The sequence below is a fragment of the Sciurus carolinensis genome, chromosome 4, assembly GCF_902686445.1.
Source record: "Sciurus carolinensis chromosome 4, mSciCar1.2, whole genome shotgun sequence".
NCBI lineage: Eukaryota > Metazoa > Chordata > Mammalia > Rodentia > Sciuridae > Sciurus > Sciurus carolinensis.
In genome coordinates this window covers 163,200,355-163,218,694 of record NC_062216.1, presented here as the reverse complement: position 1 = coordinate 163,218,694, position 18,340 = coordinate 163,200,355, and the positions used below count along the sequence as shown (strand labels likewise).

Below are 18,340 nucleotides of genomic sequence, written 5' to 3'. Positions count from 1 at the left end.
AGAAGCTAATATCCAAAATATATAAGGAATTCAAACAATTCAATAGCAAGAAAACAAATATCTCGATTAAAATATGGGTAAAGCACCTGAACAGGGAGTTCTCCAAAGAAGATATATAAATACAACAGATACATGAAAAAAAATGATCATCACTCATATCAGGGAAATACAAGTGAAAACAATGAGATAGCCCCTCATTACCTGCTAGACTGTCTAATTACTTTAAAAATTAAAGATAAGTGTTGGCAAGGGCGTGGAGAATGGGGAACTTTTCTACAGGGTAGGTGGGAATGTAAATTAATACAGCCATTGTGGAAAACAGTATGGAGGTTCAGAAAACTAAAAATAGTGCTATGACTTGGGTCACAAATGTTTCCAAAGGCTCATGAGTTAAAGGCTTGGTCCCCAAGGCAGCACTGGGTAGAGGTGGAGCTTTGGGGAGGTGTCTGGATCATGAGGGTTCTGACCTCAGCCAGGTCTTGATCCATTGATGGATTTATAACTTAAGAGTGAAGCAAGATTTAGGAGATGGGGCCTCATGGAGGAATTAGGTCACTGGGGTGTGCTCTTGGAGGGTATATCTAATCCCTATAGCCTTCCTCTCTCTTGCTTTCTTTGCTTCCTGGCTGCCATGAAGTGAGCAGCTTCCCTCTGTCACAGGTTTCTGCCATGATGTATGGTCTTACCACAGGCCTAAAAGTTCCCGGCCAAGAAACTATGCTCTACAACCTCTGAAACTATGAACCAGAATGAATCTTTTCTCCTGTAAGTCAGTTTTTCTCAAGTATTTTGTCACAGTTGTGGAAAGCTGACTAACACAAATTGACTTATCACTTGGACCAGCACTCCTACTTCTGGTTATCCATCTATAGGAACTGAAATCAGTATGCCAAAAAGATATCGCCACTCCTGTTTATTTCAGCATTATTCACAGTGGTTAAGGTATAAAATCAATATCAGTGTTTATCCTTGGATTAATGGATAAAGAAAACGTGGCATAAATGTGCAACAGAATACTACTCAGCTGTAAAAAGAAGAAAATCTTGCCATTTGCAACAACACAGTTGAACCTGGAAAATATTATGTTAAGGGAAGTAAGCCAGGTATGGAAAGATAAATACTTATGTGTGGAATCAAAAAAAGTCAGCCTCCTAGAAGAGGAGAGTAGAGTGACATTTACCCAAGACAGTGAGAGGGAGGGTGTGGGGAAAGGGGATTTGTGATGAAAGGTACAAAGTTTTAATCAGGAAGAGTGAGCTTCGGTTATCCATTGAATTGATTACAGTGACCACTAAATGCATAATACACTGTATATTTCAATATCGCTAAAAAACAGATTTCAAATTATTTCATGACCAAAAAAGAAGTATGTGAAATGACTTAATTTTTTAATTAGCTTGATTTGATTATTCCACAATATAAACATGTCAAAACATCACCTCATACCCCATAAATATATGTGAATATCATTCATCAGTTATTTTTTGGGAAACATTCGCCTCCTCAGAGATGCCTCCCTGGCCTCTTGTCTAAATAGCCCCTGCCCCATGTTGGTCGCCATGACAGCACTCCATGCACTGCTCTAAACCACAGCCGTTCATTCACTTGTTCATTGTCTGTTCCTTTCCCTGGACTGTAAGCCACACAGTGGGGAGAACAGCAGGAGGATCTTGACCATCACTGGAGTTGCTTCTGAAAGTGGGAATTCCTACCTGTGTGAGGTAGACCAGAACTCCCAAAGAAGGAATTGTTAAATAAACTCTTAAGATTCCTTTGCCTCTGATGTTTTGTGAACTTTCCATCCAATACTGTTAAAAATTTTTTTAAATTTGTTCTAGTTAGTTGTATAGTACGGTAGAATGCATTTATACATTTTGATAGATCATACATAAATGGAGTGCGATCTCTCAGTTTTTGATTGTACACACTGCAGGATCACGTCTGCCACACAGTCATGCATGCACATGAGGTAATAATGTCTGTTTCACTCTACTTCTGTCCAGTACTTTTTAAGTGGAAGAGATTAGTTCCTGTAATGATCAGCAGCTTGTGTTGATCTAATCCTCTCATAGGTGATAATTATATACTTTGGCCAAAATATTTAAAAGAAACTATTTGATGTTGCTGGAGAGAAACAAAAAGTAGATAGAAGGTAGAGAGGACTTGACCCTTGAAAGCAGGGAGTCTCACACCCTAGGAGAGGTTGGAAGTGCTCCCAGGGCTGCCTGCATGGCACAGCTAGAATTAAGTCAGAGAGCTCAGTTGCATGGGTTGTACAAGTAAGTGGGCGAGGACAGGCTCACAGAGTGGGAGGAGAATAAGGAAATTTAAAGAGATGCCCCAGCCCTAGGCCTCCGGTGAACGTGTTCTGCAGTTCAACCCCTGCCGCAGCCCAAGCCCGCAGTTGTTATCACGGGAGCCCTCTTCAATAAAGTTGTCACCGCAGGACAGTCACCTCCCCGGCGAACCTCACTTACAACTATCCGATTGATCTTTTTAGGACACTGCATCCAACAACTGCAACACGCACAGTCTTTTCAAATCCACAGTCATCAAGAGAGAACATTGAACCAGGACATTAGTCTCAATGGATGTCGATGGATGCAAAACTTCTAGACTGCGTTCACTAATCACAAATGAACTGTATTAAAAGCAAGAGCAAGAAAATATCCAAAAGAGCACTGAAACCTGACAAAAACACATTTAAATAGCACATAGGTCAAAATTATCGTAGGGAAAATTGAGAATAATTTGAAATTAAATGATAAGGAAAATGACATATCAGACTCCTGGGATGCAGCTAAAGCAGTGCTTTAAGGATAGTGCATTGCTTTAAATGCTTTTGTTGGAGAACAAGAAAGGTCTAAAATGAGTGATCTGTGTTTCCATCTTAACATTCTAGAAGACAGAAGAGCAAATTAAACTTAAAAGTAAGGAGAAGAAAGGAGGTAACAAATGACAAGAAAAAGTGAAGTAGAAAGCAAAGGAGAAAATTCAAAAGAATGAAAGTTAGTCATCTAAGGGATAAATAAAATGTGTAAATTCTTAGCAACACTGATCAATCTAAGAGAGAAATATACCAGCATCAGGAATATTAAGAGGAATTATGGCTGGGCATGGTAGTACCTGTAATCCTAGCAGCTCAGGAGCTGAGGCAGGAGAATCACCAGTTCAAAGCCAGTCTCAGCAACAGCAAGGTGCTGAGCAACTCTGAATTAAAAAATACAAAATAGGAGTGGGGATGTGGCTCAGTGATTGAGTGCCCCTGAGTTCAATCCCAAGCACCCCACCTCAAAAAGAGAAATCATGAGGATCCTATAGCAGTAAAAGAAATATTACTAACAACTTTGTGCCAATAAATTTAACAACTAAGATTAAATGAATAAGTTGCTTGAAGTCACATATTGCCAAAACTGATATAAAAAGAAACAGAAAATATGCATGGATTTATAAAAGAGATTGAATTCATTATTTAAAACTGTCCCATGAAGAAGAACCCAGATGCCTCGACTATTGAATGCTGGCTAACAGCTTGATAAAAATACCAATACTAGACAAACTCTTTCAAAAAATAGAAATGGAAAGAACACTTTCCAACACCATGAGGTGAGGCCAACAGTGCTCGGTGCCAAAAATATTGCTAAGAACAAAACTACAGACCAGTCCCTCATGTCATCAATGTGGGCACAAAAGTCCTCAGCAAGAGTGCCAGATTGAACCTACAAAATACATAAATAAGATCCATTCACTATGACCAAGGGGAGTTCATCCCAAGAATGAAAATTTGGTTTAACAGTTGCAAATCAATCAAATGTAATTCAGCACAGTAAGTAAATGATTGATTTTAGAAAACATATAATCCTCTCAATAGATTTAGGAAGTCACTTGGAAAGTTCAGTATCCATTCATGATAAATTCTCATAGGCGACTGAATACCAGGGAGCTGCCTGCATATGCTAAAGTACATTTACAAAGACCTATAGTTAGCGACGTGCTAGTGGCCAGATGTCAAATGCTTTCACCTAAGATTGAATAAGTTAAATGTCTTTTCCCAGCATTTCTATTCAGCACTGGATGTTCTAGCGAGAGTAATAAGAGAAGTGAAAGGAGAGAAAGCATTAGGATTGGAAAGAAAGAAGGGAAGATCTATTTGTCAGATGACGTGATTGTTTAAATACACAGTCTTAAGGAATCTGTAAACAGCTAGTGGAAGCGATACTTGAATTTAATTAGCATTTTAAAATATTGTCAATAAACATCTTCATAGGTTAGAAGGTCGTGATACTCTACAACTGAAGACATTTCAAATGTCCATCATTAAGAGAGTAGAATAACAATTCGAGGTTTATTTATTCAGTGGAAAGCCACTCAGGGATTAAAATAGAATGTTGAATCATGCAGCATAGATGAGTCTCAGAATGATTATCCTGTGGGAAAGAACTCATTAACAAAAGAGTAATATATATGATTGCATTTATATGAAGTTCAAGAACGGGGAAATTAATAAATGGTGTCATAAATCCTGTTTTCCTATGGGCTGGGTGTGAATTAACCAGAAGGGGGCGCAAAAGAACTTTCTTGAGTGATAAACATAATCTTGTACCAGTATATGCATTTACCAAAACTCAAAGAATTGTACAGCTAAAACTGCCATCTCCGTAAATTGCACTGCAATAAAAAATATAAAATAATCTTAGCAAAAATATGTGGTGTAACTCCATTAAAAAGTCATTGTTCTCAATAGGATATTTTAATATTAAGTAAACAAGTTGCTCTTTAAAACAATTCTTTTCTTTTTTTTTCAATTTTTTATTTGTTCTAATTTGTTGTACATGACAGTAGAATCCATTTATACATTTTCTTTCATGGATCATACATAAATGGTGTGTGTGGCTGTTAATTCACAAAAAGGGGGGATAGGGAAGAATAGAAAAATGAAAAAATTATTTTCTATTTAGAAAAGTAATAATGTGTGTATTAGTCTGCTCCAGTTGCCATGACAAAATGCCCTGGACAGGCTGGCTTAAACAACAGATATTATCTCCTCAAGCTTCTGGAGGCTGGAAGTCCTAGCTCAGGGTGCTGGCAATGTGGGGTGCTGGTAAGGGCTCTCTTCCTGGCGTTCAGGTGGCTGTTGTTCACCTGTGTCCTCACGGGCCCACAGAGAGTGCTCTCCAGTGTCACTTCTCGAAAGAATTCAACTCCCACAGCAAGGGACAAATCTAACCCTAACCCTCCCGAAGGACTCATCTCCAAATGCCAACACACAGTAGGTCTTTAGTACATGAATTTGAGGGACCATATTTCAGTCTGTAGCCACATGCATTCTGGAAAATTTGGAAAATATAAATAAATAGAAAGAAAAGGAAAAGCCATATAATTACATTACCAAAAATGTAGTCACTGTTAAGATTGGATTTATTTTGTTGCTCAAATTTTGTGATTTCAACTTTTACATGGTTGCAGACATTCTCTACCTACAATTTTATATCAGGATGTTTTTAATTTAATGTTACAACATGAATTATTTTCTGTTGCTAAAAACCCTTCTTCGGTGCCCTTTTTAAAATAGCCCCAAAAGTCTCACTGAGTGACTGTGTCGTCTGTCTATTTATTCAATGTCCCGTGGTTGAATGTTGAGCTACTTCCCAGTATTTTGCTGGTGTGAATAATGCTGAGAGGAACATTTGTGCCTGAGACTTTTTCCTATAACTTAGATTCTTTCATCGGGATAGAATTCCAGAAAATGGAAACTGTGGGTTCAAAGGGTATGCTTTTAATAATGCTGCCAAATTCCTTTCCAGAAGGATCTTCCAATTTACTTTGCTACCAACAGTGGACCAGGAAATTGCGCTAGCTGTTTGCTCTTAAAGGGAAGGCGGTCGTTTACACTCTGTGCTTGTTGGCTTCTTTCCTACAGGTAAGCGGATTCTTCCAGAGCTGACTTCTGTGCAGAGTTGTCCTGGCTCTTCTGGCCCAAAGCCCTGCCACTGCTCCTTGCTGGAGCCTGCGCGCTGGGCCTCACCTAGACCAGACCGAGTAGAAAGGAGCCATCTCCATCCACCAGCAGCCATGAACTTCCTCCGGCGGCGTCTCTCGGACAGCAGCTTTGTGGCCAACCTGCCTAATGGCTACATGACGGACCTGCAGCGCCCAGATAGCTCCACCAGCTCCCCCGCTTCCCCCGCCATGGAGAGGAGGCACCCCCAGCCCCTGGCAGCCTCCTTCTCCTCCCCAGGATCCAGCCTTTTCAGCTCCTTCTCCAGCGCCATGAAGCAGACCCCGCAGGCGCCCTCAGGGCTGATGGAGCCTCCAGGCCCCTCCACGCCTGTTGTCCAAAGACCCAGGATCCTGTTGGTGATCGATGATGCCCACACAGACTGGTAAGCCAGGATCTTCAGGTAGCACAGCCGCTGGGGCAAGAGCTGACGCAGGGGCTGTCTTGCCTCGTGGGGGGAGCGAGCAGAGGGCTCTGAGGGGCTCAGGTGGTTTCAAAGACTGGCCGGAGGGAAGGAAATTCCTCTTTACCCACGAGGGCCTCCACATCTGCACCATGCCCATTCTCTTCTAGACCTTTACACTTACAGCTCCACAGTCCCTCACCTGCAGGTTTAAAATTCAATAGCTCTGGCCACTAGGAAACATGTTGTCATCCTTTTGGCAGCAAAGCCCAATCTGAAGGACAGTGAGGCTATGACAGTCTGGATTATGTCACTCAGTGTGCTCGTTCATACGACAAGGCAAACCGCATAGTGTGTTTGATGAGGGCAGCTGCCTGGAGCCCACTGGAAATATTACATAATATATGATAGGAATCTCATGACCTTTCTAAAATTAGAAAATCTCTGAAGCCTGAAATGCAGCTGGCAATATCGACCAGATTATTCTACTTCAGCCTCAGTCACTCTCCACGCCCTAAAATGAGGCTGTTATGAGGATGACATGAATCAGTACAGGCCCACAGCTCCTATCCCAAACCCTTGGGACCAGAATGCCTGAGCATGTATCGCAGTTACCTCATGAGCTGCTGGCAGGCTGGCTCCAGAGCCTGTCCTCTTAACGCGGACCGAAATGATGTGCTTTTGAGCTTCTTCTCAGACAGCGCTCCCAGAGCAGGAAGTTCCCCAGGGCAGACACCTGACCGTCAAGCTCACGCCAGCAGTCAATTCACCAGGGAGCTACTGAGCCCCAGTCAGTGTCAGTGCAGGGCTCCGCTGACATGCTCAGGTATGGTGGTCACACAGAGCTCCAGTTGGGCAGTAGGTCTCCGCCCCACCTTTGTGGTGCTGAGGAGTGATAAATGTTATTCGTCTAGACAGAGACAGCATTTGCAGTTCAGGACAGCCCAAATTTAGAGATGTGGAAACACCACATTCAGGGCAGAAGGACACATGGATGGCATATTATTCAGTTTTCATTGTCGTGACCAAAGTGCCTGACAAGAACAACTTAGAGGAGGAAAGATTAATTTTGGCTCATAGTTTCAGAGGTGCAGTCCACAGCTGGCTGACACCACGCAGAAACATTGTGGCGGGCGTGACACAGGAAAGCTGCTCGGCACATGACGTCCAGAGAGCAGAGAGGGAGCGAGAGGAGCCAGGGACAAGATATAGTCCCCACGGCTCCACGGTATCCTACTTCCTTCAGCCAAATCCCACCTGCTTAAAGTTACCACCCAGTAGTCCATTCAAATTATTAATGGTTCAAATGAATTAATCAACTAATAAGGTTACGGCTCTTATAATCCAGTCCTTTCATCTCTGAAAGTTGCGACATTGCCTCAGACGTGTGTTTTGGGGGAGACATTCCAGATGGAAACCGTAACAGATGTGCAGCAGAGAAATTCCGACAGGGGATCCTCAGACAGCCACTGCGGCTGGAGGACAAGATTGCACGTGTGTGTCCAAAGGCTGGCACATAGATATTGCACCAACAGATGGGTGTGCCCAGCTGCTCTGTTAGTCTAACATGCCTGTGGACACTCAAATTCACTCCTTGAGATGTTAACTAGGGTGGGGGATGATTGTTTACAGCTTATGATACATTCTCAATATTCAGGTAACATTACATCCAGCAGATTCAGTCATCAGTCCTTGCATTTCTGCTAAGTCACTGCCTCATCCGAGCCAGGGTGGCCGAGGGAATCACCTCTGATCTGACCCAGTCTGAACGCTCTTCTGTGCAGCCGCTTGCTGGAAGGTGCTCATCGCACGCTTTGCTTGTCTCTGCTCATTGCCTCACGTAAAGTGTGGCCCTCGGATCTGAGCTTAGGGCTAGGTGTCTGCAGAGTTGCTGCTTCCGGACACTCTTCCCTGTGTCACGCTACTGCCCATTGCCCAGTGATCAAAAGACTACAACAGTCTCTGTTTCCCTTTAACCTAACATTTGACCTTGATTTTGAGTGTTCCCTGCTGACCGTGTTATCTTGTGCTCAACTTTGTCAGCGAAGTTGCTTCCTCGGTGGAGGTGGAGTCTGATGGCAGTGTGCTGTAATGGTTCAGGGTAAGAATCCCAGCAAGGCTGTCTGAGTTCAAATCCCATCTTTACCAAATAGTAGCCATGTGACCTGTGCCAGCCACTGCAGAGCCTACCCCGTAGAGTTAACATATGCAAGTATGGCTGACACCTAAGTTACTATGAAAGTGTGTAAGTTGTGCCTGGCTCATAGTGTGTGCTATTTAAATGCATACTGGTATTATTGCAGACTATTAGGATATTTCTGTGCCACATCAACTGTCTTGATGGCAGCCCCTTGGACATGCTAATTTAATCTCTTCTTCTGGGCAGACTGGATAGGATTTTCCCCATTGGGCTAGGTTTTCCTAGGTCTTCCCTGCTAGCTCCTGGCTGATAAAATCAGATCTTATTTAAACCTGTCTTTGGTGGTTGAATGTTGGGGCACAATGAATGATACTTGGGTGCAATGAATGGCCTCAGTACCATTACAATCTTCACAGGAATGACAGCGTATGTATTTTCAGCCGTGCATGTGTGTGTGTGTGTGTGTGTATTTTGGTGGTGCTGGGGATTGAACCCTGGGCCTTGTGCATGTGAGGCAAGCACTCTACCAACTGAGCTATATCTTCAGCCCTACCTCAGTGTGTTTTAATCACATGTCCCAAGTGCTTTACTTAGGTCTTGAGAACGACTGTCTTTGGTTCGTGCCATTCTTTGTATCTCTTGGTGGGTGATAAAAGGGGAGGAGAAGCAGACCCATGAACGCCCCTGGAAGTTGACCCTGTGTTCCCTGGATGTCTGTGACAGAGACTTCCTGCCACAGACCATCAGCTTCTCCTACGGAGCCCCATCCTCGAGTCTCCATGAACTTGTTAACTTCTCTGAGTCTCAGTGCATCCCCAGTTTTCTCCACATTGATGCTGGTCGCCTTCCTGCTTCAATCCTGCCTGTAGAATTCCCAGAACTGCGGGTCTCAGGCTACCACAAGCAGCCAGCAGGGGGCGGGCCGGCCTCAGGTCCCAGCAACTCCCGCAGAGCCTGGCAGCCTGGTTCAGCCCCTCTCCTGCCCATCTTCATTGTGAGAACTGTCAGCAGAGAGGAGGAAGTTGTTAAAGGGAAGAGGGCAGCTCACACAGCCCCTTTCTTCCCGCTTTGAGATGATAATGAGGGGGGAGCCTGGCCACTGTCTGGGCTGAGGGAGCCCCCGCTCGCCCAGGGACAATGCAAATGTGGTCCCCTTTTCTACCCTCCGCAGCCCCAGATGCTGGGGCTCTGTCTTCCCTTCCTGGTCCAGGGCCTCCTGCAGCATACGGTCTCCTTGCAGACAGATGAGGGAATTAAAGGAACCCATTCTTCCTCTGCTGGGGTGTCCAGTTTTCAGATTCTCAGAACCACTGTGGGCCCCCCCAGGATCATCCGATACCTGGCCAGAGATCTGGTGGCAGGGCGTGGGGGGGGGGGGGCGCTTTCATCTTCTGAAAAGAAATAGAGGGTCCCAAAGTCACCTTTGCTGGCAGAACTCTTGGCCCAGCATTCTAACATGCGGCCACCTGTTGGCTGCCCGAGGAGGTGAGCCTGGCCAGGCAAGGGGGCAGGAGGAGCCTGGGCCACCCCACTGAGGGCCGGCTCCATGGCAGCTCTGAACTAAGGGTGTTGTCCTCGGGCGTGGGGCAGGTCAGTCTTGAGAACCACCAGGGGAAGGAGGCGTGAAATAAGTGGATGTCAAGGTCAGTTTTCTTTCCCACCTCTGCACTGGTGCTCTGGCTGGGAATTTTCCAGCAGCTTCACTGGTCCCAGCCCCCAGGGTGGGCCTTGCCTCCCAGCCACCCTCCATGTCACCACCTACATGCCCTTTTTCTGAAACAGATCCGCTGAAGTCGTTGCTCCCTCCCCTTCCCCCATGCATCATCCCCTTTTTGAAAGAATCCTTTGCTGGTGCATCGTTGACCTAAAATGTTCAAGTTCAAAGTCATTAGCATGTCTGTCCTGCCTCGAGTTGTGTCTCCAGCTCCACTGCCTGTTTTGGTGCTGATTCTGCAGGAATACAAAACAGCTCCTGGTTCTCGAGAGCACCTCTTCACCTTGGCATCTTCTGTTCCCTGCTTCCCCATCACACTTCCTTGTCATGTTCACCTGGCCAGTTTCCATTTGTTCTTAGAGGACTACTCAGGTGTCACCTCTTTTCTGAAGCCTTCTCTGACATGCCCTGCTAACAGCACTAATAACCGCCACCCCTGTATAAACTGAAAATACGCCCCACTCTGCCAGCCTGGCACACGTCATGCTGTATTATAATTGCCTCTTATGAGGACAAAGTTCGTCTCTTACTCGGTTTTTTTTTTTTTTTTTGGTCCCAGGGATTGAACCCAGGAGTGCTTAATCACTAAGCCACATCCCCAGCCCTTTTTATGTTTCATTTAGAGACAGGATCTCACTTCATTGCTTAGGGCCTTGGTAAGTGGCTGAGGCTGGCCTCAAACTTGTGACCCTCCTGCTTCATTCTCCTGAGATGCTGGGATTACAGGTGTGCCCCGCAGCCCCTGGCTCTTATTCTTCTTTATATCCCCAGGGCTCAGCACACAGCCAGTGTTCAATCAGCACATGCCATTGTCCCCACCCCAATCCCATCAGGATCACTTCAGTAGATAGAATGAGCCTGAATGTACCTTAGCTTGGGGGTCAGCAATATAGAGCAGAGTTGAGGGGTTTCTGTCTTTATTCGCCTAAATATAAAGTCCTGGCTCTTCATTTGTCAGGATGCCAGAGCCATTGTTAGACTGATATTTGAGATGGTTTAAGAGAGGTTATTACCTATAGAATATACCAGAATCTCTTATTTGATTTTCAAAATCAAAACGTTTAACCTGACCTCCCCCCCAAAATAAGCCATGAGGTCAGCTGCTCCCAGTCCCCCTGTGAGGCCTCTGGAGCTGGGATGTGGGGTGGGGGAGCAGGGACCAGGCAGATGCAGCTGGGCTTTGCCTCAGCTGCTCCCCAGGACCTTGGTGCGCAGATTCCCCTCTCTCTTCCTTGACCTGCCTTGTCCCCGGAATGTCTACTATTCCATCTCAACAGTGAGCTATTGTTACCTTCTTTTTAATTTCCCACCCTTTCCTGTGGTTTCCTTTTCCTTTTATTAGCTAGAGATGAAATGGAAAGGGTGCCCTGGGTTTGGAGCACTCCCGGCCACCATCCCTCCGGCCAGGGGGATGTCAGACTACACCTTCCCGGACATCGGTGGCCAGGGGGCCCTGGGTGAGCGCCTGTGCGTTCCTACGTTGTCCAAGTACCGTCAGTCTGTCTGATAATTGCCAGCAGCCCACCTGCTGCTAAACAGCGTCCTGTTCCTGTGCCTAGAACCGCACAGGTAATGGGCACAGGAGGTTTCTGTGGACCGAGCAAATGGTTTGGTTGGTGGCACGTAACTGATGATAACCAGTTGGAAGGGTGACAGTGAGACCCAGGGGTGACCTTCTGGCATACTTAGATCCTCTTTTTTGCTCTTGCCTCATATCCAATCTAACAGAAAATCACACCGGACGTGGTGGGAACATTTACGCCACCGCAGTCAGCAGCGCTATAAATCAGGGATGTTGTCACTCTGTCCAGCCCTTCGAGTGTCTGCCGACACGACAACTGTTCACGGGCACTTTCTGACTTAAGCCAGGGCCCGGATCTCCAGGTGAGGCAGCAGAGTGCAGAGGATCCATTACCTGGTCAGCTGGAGGACACCAAAGAGAAGCATGGCAGGGCTGGGACAGGAACTGGGCTCACTTCTGCCAAGGCCTTTCCAACGGGGCCGCCTGCTGAACACTGGCCGGCCAGGGATCCTGGGAGTGGAGCTAGATGCTAAAAAACGTTGGTGGAACAGGTGGCAGAGCAGGAGATCAGCAGCTTTGAGGCCTCGGAGGACACTCCCCGCCTACCTCGCCATTGTCGTATGGCAAGGGTTGGTGCACCGTGCAGGACCATACGTGGTGCTAAGCGGTCCTCACCGATTGTCGTTGAGTCCTCCTGGTAACTGCATGGCTACTAGTAATCACCACACTTGGTAAATAAGAAAACGGAGGCTCTGGGCCCCCGATCAAAGCAGATGCCATTAGCATGTGGATCAGCTCAGGACACCAGGATGAGTCTGGACAAAGCAGTTCTCCTGCCATCTTCCCCACCCGCCTGTGTGTGAGCAGGGCTCTGGTGCCTCACACGTGCACACGCGTGTGCACACACACACCTGACGTCTGAGAGCAGCGTGAGGGAATGGGTGGCAGGACTCCATGTCACGCCAGGACAGCCAACACTGGATCCTGGTGACCTCAGCCTGGGGGGACAGCGTCCCACCCGGAGCTATGCAGCCCCACCTGCAGGATCCCTCTGGGCAGCCCAGTAGAGGGAACCAGGGACAAGGGGGTTCTTGCAGCCATCAGGCATTCATGGTCTCAGGTCGGCAAACTGAACCTTTTGTAGAAATTGTTTTGTGGAATTGTTTGTAGAATAGTTTCCTCTCCTTAAAGCTCCAAGGACTGGCAGGCAAGGTCCTTTCTGTTCTCTTCCCAATGTTTTGACATTAAAGAAGTGATTTTCCAGCACACGGCAGGCAAGGGCCCCTAGAGAATTAAAACAGGAAAGAAGAAAAACTGCAGAAAACGCAGGGCTCACAGGCGGCAGCGTGGAGTTCAAGTCCCGGCCCCACCGCACGCCATCTCTAGGGTGCTGGCCAAGTTGCTTTCCCACCTCAGCCCCGGGCTCCTCACCTGGACGGTGGCTCATACGGCCACCACCTTCCCTGGACCACTCACCCCCAGGGGTGGTAAGAGGCTCCGGGAGAGTGCCTCGTTCTCTTTTATGGTCACTTTTCAGAATGTGTGATTTGTTTACCTGTGACTTGATCTTGTGCTTCCAATATAGAATCCATGAGTCCAGAGTTTACACCTTCCCTCTTCAAACCCAGAGTCTAGCACAGAGCCTGGCACGTGGGAAGACAGGATCGATGAATATTTTATTAGTGAATAAACAGATGCTCTTGCTAGAGGTGGTTATGGTGTTTAAAGGAAAGTTCAGGCTTGAGGATGCCTTGGGGAAGAATCTTTGTCAGGAAACACTAGACTGGCCTGGAATTCCAGAAGAGAAGTAGATCAATTGCAAGCTATTCCTGATGCCTCCCGAAAGGTGCAGGCCTCCACTTCACAAAAGCAGCTCATCAAAGAGGCAGCTTTGGCTGGAGGCATGAGGACTTCAGGATGTCTTGGAATTTTGCCCCAAGGACCTGCAGTGGTCCTCACTGGCCCCCATTGTAACTGATTTCATCTATGCCACCTGGGCAGGAAGATGGGGTGAGACCTGTGAACTCGGAGTTGGCATGCTAAGCCAGGGCTTATGGGTAGGGTTATCAGTTTTAGCAAATAATAACTCAGAATGCCAGTTAATACTTAAATGATGCATTAGTATAAGTCTATCCCATGCAATACTGGGGATAGACTTATACTACATGGTTATCTGTCGTTCAATTCAAATGTCATTGAGAGTTCTCTATTTCATTTTAGGCAAAGTGGTAATGAGGGACACTGGTCCTATAAACACAAGGCCAGCAAGAGTCTGGCCCTGAGCTGCCTGGCTTTCTGGTTGGGGAGTCAAACCAAGTCCACTGATTGACCCCATTCTCAGAGACCAGCTTTCCCTGCCGGTGACAAGGACCATCCGTCACCAGCAGGGAGGGAGCAAAACTGAGTGGACGGTCTCAAGCCAGACTGCCTGGGTACTGTGGGCTCTGGTCCCTGTGCTTCCTTCCAGTGCTGTGACCTTGGGCAAGTCCAACCTCCAAACCTCACATTCCTCAGCTGCGGGGCAGGATCGTGGAGTATTTTTCTCGAAGGGTACTGGTAGGGATGAAAGATGATGGCAGGAGCAGGGTTGGTGCCTGGCTTAGCCTGACATAGTAGGCCCTGAAATGGTAACTGTTATTAACAATTAATTACAGTTACTAATTGCTTGTGAACATAATAGTCCTGGGAGCCAGGGGAAGGAAGCCACTTGGCAGCTTCTGAGTTCAGCTGGATGGGCTCAGGGGCTGCAGTCCAGAGGCCCTGGAGGAGGGGCATCTAGATCCTGGCAGGCTGGCAGTCCTCGCTCAGATTCGACAGGGGCTCCAAGTCAGTCCCTCCTCCTGGAGCTGGTCAGAGGCGGAGAGCAGAGACACACAGCCCTCTGTTGAAGACGCTTGGCTCTGGAGAACAGAATCCTCATGCCTCTCCCCACGGCTGCCCCTGCCCCTAAGGCTCTCCTTGCAGCGGTGGGCCCTGCCTGCTTGTGTGGAAAATGCAGAGGGTTCTGGGAGACCAGGGTCACTTAGGACAGGTGTTCATCACCTTTCTTTTTGCTCCATTCTTTGACCCAACCACGCCACCCAACATGCCATCTAACACCTTCTGAAGCGCCTCCGGCCTCCCGGGTGCATCCTTCTCCCTCCAGGCTCTGCGTCCCCTGGCCCTGCTTCCCCTGGCCTTCCCTGGCCCTGGTGCCTGGGGGAGGGAGGGCCCTGGGCATTCCCCAGCAGCCTGCCCAGTCGCCTGGAGACCGGCTCTGCTTTCCCAGGCCCGGCCCCTTTTATCAGGGAGACAATGCGCACACACAGTGAGGGCCTTGTGCAGCACCCAAGCCCCGAACCCTTTGACTTGAGGAATTTTTCAAGTGCTGACCTCTCTCCGTGAGGTCTTCGCACCATCCAATCCAAGGGTCCGGCGCCCCTGCCGCTTCCTACCCGGCTCTGGTGGGGAGAGAGGGGGAGGGCAGCTGTGAGGGGCTGTGACCCTCGCCCTAGTACAGTCTTTGGGGAGAGCTTTGCCCTCGGAAACCAGGCGAGAAAATCTGGGGGAACTGTCTTTGAACAGGAGGGACTGTGAGGGACAGCTCATGGCTGCTCTGTCCTCGTGCCTTCCTGAAGTGGGATGCTGGGGTAGGGCCTACTTTCTTCTCTGGGTCTCCGTGTCCTCATATACAAGACAATGAGGGCAGACTGAGACCATGGTCCCCCCAAAACTGTTTCCGTCAGAGCAGTATTCCCAGGTACTGTCAACACCTGCTGGCTTGGATAGAGTTCCTTGTAAGAACAAGAAATAGATTTTGGCCAACTTAGGCAAAACAGGGCTTTATGGGAAATATAGAGGTGGGGGAGGGATGGAGCAAAAGGAAATAGGAAGAGTCTCAGGTCAGGGTCCCCCTGGGCCCCTCCAGGGCTGTAGGTGGCAGGAAGTCCTGGGCAGTCTCTGCAGAATCAGCTCCTGTTTGCTTCCATCCTGTTCCTCTCTACTCAGAAATCAAATGTTGGAGGAACAAGCCTGACTTGCTCTATTCCTTGGACACTTGGGGACAGTCCCACCAAGGCTGTGTACAAGAGGGAGGCTTGGTTCCAGTGCAAATGGAGGCACTGCCACCAGAAGCAGGAGGAGAGGGCACAGGAGAGACCCGGCCGAGACGTCCCCCCAGAACAATGAGATCAGAAGATCCAGAGTGGGTCTCGGGAGCTGCCTCTGGAAATGACAGAGAGCCAAGCTCAGAATCCACCGGCTAGAAGACCGGCTTCATTGGCCCGGCTGGTAGGACTGAACGAGACCCTGGGGGGAAAGAAAGAGGGAGACACATTTCGGCTCAACAGACAGTTCAAACTAAATAAAGTTAGCTGGCAGAGACCCGGGGGTGCCTGGTGTGGGCGTGAGTGCCCTGTCCCTTGCAGACACACAAGCACAGCTGAGCAACCCGTCTGGAAGGAATGATGCAGAAAGGTCTCCGGCTGTAAAGAGGCCGGGCTACAGTCCCTCAGAGGAGGCTGGGGCCTGAAGCTTTTCATGTTCTCCTCTTTGATCTTTCGCTTAGTCACCTCTCATGCCCCTGCCTCGCTCTACTCTGAGAAGTTCAGCTGCCTCGCTTGTGAGTCTGGCCTCGTCCTCCCAGTGTGTCCCACTGAGTGGCTTTCTTCCGAAGGCGTTCCTCCGCAGCAGGGGTCCCCTGGAGCAGGAGCTGTTGCTGAGCTGGAGTTCACCCCGCCTGGGTCTCAGCCTTGCCCTGGGGAGGCAGGGCCCTGGGCAGATGCCAGGCTCCTTACAGAACGTCTCTTCCCCCGGGGCCTGTGGAAGCCTGCCCCTGATGAGTTGCCTTGGCAGTAAGTATCTGAAGGCAGGAGGAGGGATGGTGCTTGGTGTCCATTCTCCTGACCTCCCTCCCTGGGTCTGTGGAGGAGGCAGGGTGTGATTTCCTGAAGACAGGCAATGAGCTAACTGCCATCTTTGCAATGGGCGAACTAAATGAGGGTCACCTGCCCAGCTGCTCATTGGAGACAAATCAGCCAGTGGGCGAAGGGACATGAGGGAGGGAAAAACCCAGGCATAGAGAGACGTTTCCTTGCCGTAAGGAAAACAGCCACACAAGCTCTGTGACAAATGGTATCTGCCAGTTGGTTTCAACTGCAGAGAGACAACAGGGAGCGGTGGGGACCGTGTTGGGTGTGAGAACTGACTCTTGAAGGCAGCAGCTGCAGGCCAGCTCTTACCTGTGGGGATAAGGGCCAAGTGCTGCTGGTTACTGACATTCAAGGAAAGCCAGAATTTTTCTATGAGTTTTCTATTTTAAAATTAAAGGTATACATTTCAGCCCAATAAGACAAGACTGTGGCTTCCATGAGATCTAACAGTTGGCAACTGGTGATAAAGAAGACAGAAGTCAGGGTAAATATTTAGCTGTTTCCTCTTCTGGGACTGTATCCCAGCTAGGATGTAAACACCTTTCTGTTTTGGAGGGCCATTTTGTTTGGCAAAATTCCAAGGGCCTAGCATAGTTCTAAGCTGGTAATGGAAGAGTGAGGGAGGGATGGATGGATAGATAGATGAATGGGTAGGTGAGTAGGTGGGTAAGTGGGTGGGTCGCAGGATGAATGAATGGATGGATAGATGGGTTGATGGATAGATGAATAGATGGATGAATGAAAAGATGAATGAATGAGTAGGTGGGTGGATGTGTGAATAGATAATGGGTAGTTGGGTGGATGAATGGATGGATGGATGGGTGGATGAATGAATGAGTGTGTGAATGGATACATGGGTACTTGGGTGGGTGGATGGATGGGTTAGATGGATAGATACGTGGAAGAATGAACAGGTAAATAGGTAGACATGTAAATGAATGTATCATAAATGTTCTTGGCCTTTTCTTTCTGCTCTTTGCACCTTAACTAGAGCAGACACTCAACATTTCCAGAGTCCTTTTATCATCTTCCTTATACCATTGAAACCCATTTTCTGATTGTTCAGAAAGTGGCTTGGGATGAGGTATCCTCCCAAAGTTCCTGTGTCAATGCAGTAGTATTCAGAGGTGAAATAATTGAATGGTGAGAGTTATAACCCGATCAGTCCATCCTAGTTTGAATGAACTGGGTGGTCACTGAAGGCAGGTGGGGTGTGGCTAGAGAACATGGGTCATGGGGGACTGCCCTGGAAGGGTGCATCTCCCTGTGGCCCCTTCCTCCACACTCTCTTCCTCCCTCCCTCTCTCTCTCTCTCCCTCCCTCCCTCTCTCCCTCCCTCCCTCCCTCTCTCTCTCCCTCTCTCTGCCTCCTGACCCCACCATGAGCTGAGTAGTTTTCCTCCCCTGGGCCATGCCCCCATGGTATGCTGCCTCACCCGGGGCCCAGAGCAATGGAGTCAGCCATCTATGAACTAAGACATCTGAAACTGTGAACTCCAAATAAACTTTTCCTTGTCTAAGTCCTTCTTGTTGGCTATGTTGGTCACAGTGATGCAAAAACTAACTGAAACAATCAGATATCACTTACTTACATCATGGTATGAATTACCTTTCAGTGTATTACGGTCTATAGATATTTCTCCAGGTGGGGCTC

The 18,340-nt window shown here is 47.9% G+C and overlaps 1 protein-coding gene across 2 annotated transcripts in view; it reads left to right on the top strand.

The window, feature by feature from the left end:
- Positions 1-18,340, top strand: part of Syn3 (synapsin III) — a 429,043-nt gene that overhangs the window by 29,369 nt on the left and 381,334 nt on the right. For both annotated transcript variants that reach the window (XM_047550762.1, XM_047550761.1), the window contains exon 2: positions 5,921-6,383. In XM_047550762.1, the coding sequence (XP_047406718.1) occupies positions 6,073-6,383 (311 nt within the window). In that variant the 5' untranslated portion in view covers positions 5,921-6,072. The remainder of the gene's footprint in view (positions 1-5,920; positions 6,384-18,340) is intronic.